General features: G+C 30.9%; 1 protein-coding gene across 1 annotated transcript; it reads right to left on the reverse strand.

The window, feature by feature from the left end:
• Window positions 1-343: 343 nt before the first annotated feature.
• Window positions 344-3,920, reverse strand: LOC108341650 (uncharacterized). The gene is made up of 2 exons (XM_017579307.2): window positions 3,361-3,920; window positions 344-589 (listed from the first exon to the last, which is right to left on the reverse strand). Exons 1-2 carry the CDS (start codon window positions 3,868-3,870, stop codon window positions 503-505), a joined length of 597 nt encoding a protein of 198 aa, XP_017434796.1. The 5' UTR covers window positions 3,871-3,920; the 3' UTR covers window positions 344-502.
• Between the last annotated feature and the right edge of the window lie 354 nt (window positions 3,921-4,274).

Below are 4,274 nucleotides of genomic sequence, written 5' to 3' on the forward strand. Positions count from 1 at the left end.
ACAATGAGTAACATTCTAAATTACTATTTTTTTTTTTTGGCAAAAAGCCTAGGGAATAGTCAGTAGTCTCCAGTTTATTTGGAAGAAAAATCACACCTCAATCTCTACTGTTCTAACAGTTGAAAAATCAACTTTTCTACAAGTTATAATACTTTAGATTGAATAATCCATGTTGAGAGGGGTCACAATATTTAGAAAATTAAGAAAACAAAATGAAAAACATCATAGCAGCAACAAATATTCATAAAATTTTGAGTAACTTGTAAGAGGTCTTATCATTTTATATACAAAAAAATTACTTCTCAGAATTTGCAGTGGCTAGTATATATTTTTCTGTTAAATATATGCTTATGCGGCGCTTACGATTAGTGAATTATTAATAAAAAGACAACAAATTGTTTATTTATGAAGATACTGAACAGTGAAGACCTATGTAAGAGTTGAGTTACAAATTCATTTAGAATTTACAAAAATATAGTAATTACATACTGCAAAACTTGCATCAGTTTATTTGATGCACTGGAACCTTTCGACGAGATGATAACACTTCATTCAATTGTGCAATCTGATGTAGGAGTTGGCTAATTTTCTGCACCAACAAAGTGTAAGTTCAGTGTTAACCCCTCATTTTAAAAATGGAAGCAGATTATGCAATTAAATTGCAACTAAGCACTAGGCTTAGCTGCTAACAGCTATACATTTGAGCATATAAAGAACTTTAAGATACCAGCAAAAGAGGCTACCATCATAGATTTTAAATCTAATTTTAATGTGAAATAATTTTGAGTTATATGTTTGTTTTCAATAATAGAAGTATATATCTTTTAGAAAATTATTTCTATGAGAAGTTATTCGATTTCATATTTTTTTTTATAATAAAAGTGGTTTTCTTTTAAATTACATACAAACACTCAATCATTATTAGAAATCAAGGATTAAGAATTTAATAAATAATATATTAAAAATGTAGTTTCTTTATCCAAAAAAATAATGTTGATGGAAAATCTTCTACATTTCAAAGAATAATGGAATTTGATGGAAATAGAAATTTCAGTTGTACCTATTTAAATTATATTAACTGAGGTGTATCAGCTTTAAATTGACAACAAAAACCCAAGGACTTGAATATAATATAATGTTTTCAAGCTTTTTTTTTATTGTTAAGAAAATTCTCAAGTACGACATATAGGATTCAATGAAAAAGTAATACTAAGGTCCGATGCTGGCTAATAATATAGTTTAATTGCAAGTATTGAGAAAGGAATTTGTGACATTCCATGTGAAGGTTGGAGAGACCATGAATAACTATTTGGCAGTACAGTTATGCTTGTGGATAAGATAAAGGTTAATGGTGAAAGCGAAAGTGATATAGTAAGGGTGGAAAAAAAATCTAAATTTTGATATTAATTTATAATAATTTAAATTTATATTATTTTAAGTTTATTTAAATGAATTTATCCTAAATTTGAATTTATGTTTTTGGATTTTAAATTTAATCTACTTATTTGGATTTGAATTAGATTTAGATTAGATTATTTTTAAATTTTAAAAATATAAATATGTGTCTAAGTTCAAGCTGCAGTAAAGTAAATTATGGGTGAAAGTTGAGCTCAATCGGTAAAAAAACTACGGTCGAACCAAATTGGTCTATATAAAATTGAGTAAGTCCTAATTGAGTGAGTTTGATGGAATTGAAAAGTCAAATTAAGTCAGTCTAGGTCGAAGGTCAAGACGTGCCGATCTAATATGAAGATTGAGATGAGTCAGTATAGATTGAAGAATGAGGCGAGTAGACCGAGACTGAATGTTGAGTTGAGTTAACCTAAATTGAAAGTCGAGTCGAATTGTTCTAGGTCAAAGGTCGATTGAATCGGTTTGGATCAACTATTAAGCCAAGTCGACCTAAACCAAAAGTCCAACTGAGTCAACCTTATCCAAGGTGATCCAAATTGACCAAATTCATATCTAAGAGTCCTAATAAATCAGATATATTATATCGATCTCCCTTGATTTAATCTAATTGAAAAAGTTGATTCAATTTAGAGTGAATCTAATTTAAAATAGATTGAAAAAAAATCCAATAAATTTAATTTATCTAGTTAAAATAGATAATTATAAGTCCGTTACAATTTATTGGATCTAAATTGGATTTAAAAAAATGTAATGGATGAGGAGCTTTTGACATAGTTATAATAGAAAATAGTTATAATAGAAAAGATATTGTTGTATCTGAAGTTGAACTAGGTGATATATTAAAGTAAGGAGGCACATCTAACTAACAGCCCGTCCATAGATAAAATGAAAAGTTGTTTGCTAATGGATGAGAAAAAATGATTAACTGAGAAGAGGAACAAACTTTGATGGCAGCTTGTGAGGAACTTTCTAATTGAGAAAGAGGTTGAAATAGCCACCGCAGAAGAGATCGGGGAATGAGGAAGGGGAAGATTTGACAAAACTATGCTACTTCTAGAGGAAATCTTAAACCATACAAAGATTTCAAAAAACCTTCAATTGGTTCACTCTATTTGCACACTACTATTCAACCAATTTTCAAAAGTAATAATAGCTATTTACTTACTTTCTTCAATGATTTTACTAAAAAAACATGGATCTATTTTCTACAGTAGAAATCACAAGTATTTAAGTTCTTTAAAGAATTTAAGGTCATGGTTGAACGTAAAACGACTTTGCAAATTAAGGTTCGTTGAACAGATCGTGGACTCAAATTTACTTCATCTGAATTCACAAGTTTTTATGCTAAAAATACGATAGAACATAACCCACTACTTTGCATTCATCTTAATATGTTGGTGAAAGAAATATTCATACCATTTCAAAAAGTATCCCAAAAAGTTTTGGACCAAATGTTAATTGGGTAATGCATGTTCTTAACAAAAGTCTGACGTTAATATTACAAGAATCAAATAATTGAGAGAATAATTTATATTAATAAAAGTAGAATAGGTAGTCAAATGTGTATAAAAAAATGTTAAAGGAATAGTTACTAAAAACAATTATCTTTATATTTACTTTTTTATGATAATAAAAAATAATGAAATTATAATTATAAAAATAAATATAAACGATTTTTATAATTTAATTATAGATCATTTTTATTTATTTTATAGATGAATTTTATTTATTTAATTTTAAAAAAATAGCTAAGTTTAAAAAAAATAATTAAATATGAAAAGGTTATTCGAAAGATAAAATTAAAAAGATCATGGGAGTTTTTCTCTAATTTCAATCATTAAAGAGTCTCTTATTTTTATTTTCTACCTTTACTCTGAGTTTTAATTATAAAAGTACATCCTATTTTTTTTCCTATGTGAACTAATAGAAACTAATATGCATACTCACCTCATCTTTCTCTTTGAGAAGAAAAACGCAATGATCAGCCACCACGTTCCGTCGACCAGCCCTCCGACGCCGCCGCCGTATCCCCACGTAAACCAGCGATACCAACACCGCCGCCGCAGCCGAAGCTCCGGCCACATGCGTAAATGACCAAAACGCCCCCGTATACATTGCCCAGTTACTAACCTTGGAAGCGATGCCAACAACGCGCTCTCTCATACCCTCCAACCTCAGCCTCAACAACTTCTTCCCTTCGTTCACCACTCGCACCCGCCAATCTAACGGCGCCGTCGATGGCGTTAACGGTGAGGAAGCTCCGTCTTCGGGGTCCGTTACTGTGGTTGGAACGATTTGTGACAATGAGAGTTCGTGGTGGGTGGGAGGGGGAATTGGAGGGTCGTCAGTGGAAGAAGCTTGGTCACCAACTTCGAGGTAATTTTCGTTTATCACTTCCATGTTCCATTCGGAAGGTTCGATTTCTTGCCACTCGTCAATGTTCTCTTTGTGTTCCATGATGTTCCGAGGTTTTTGGTAGAACAGCTTCTGCTTGTGTTGATCTTACTAGATAAATATCTATTCTATATATACAAAACTGAAAAATATCTCTATTGAATTTTCATTTTGGTTTTTTCTATGTTTAGGTCGTTTGCGATAATTAGATAAATTGGTGCCTTATGTTTAGAGGATATGGTGGGCCAGAGCTTTACCAGATTCTTCTGAAAGTATCCTCTAAGTACTACAAACTGATATGCTCATTTTTGTACATGTAGTTTGATGGAAAATTGGGAATTGCTCTTTTTTGTAGTAGTGAGAGATTTTTAACTTTTCTTGATCTGCATCAGATGGTGCTAGATTTTCATTGCCAAAAATTTCCTCAGTGCGAAGTTTGGCCTAACTGTTATCAGAGGGACGATATA

Source organism: Vigna angularis, chromosome 1, assembly GCF_016808095.1.
Source record: "Vigna angularis cultivar LongXiaoDou No.4 chromosome 1, ASM1680809v1, whole genome shotgun sequence".
Taxonomy (NCBI): Eukaryota; Viridiplantae; Streptophyta; class Magnoliopsida; order Fabales; family Fabaceae; genus Vigna; species Vigna angularis.

Coding starts and splice junctions, on each gene's coding strand:
- LOC108341650 (XM_017579307.2), bottom strand. CDS start 3,870: ATGGAACACAAAGAGAACATTGACGAGTGGCAAGAAATCGAACCTTCC. Junction 590..3,360: donor TTCTCAAAGAGAAAGATGAG/GTGAGTATGCAT, acceptor TTGTTGGTGCAG/AAAATTAGCCAACTCCTACA.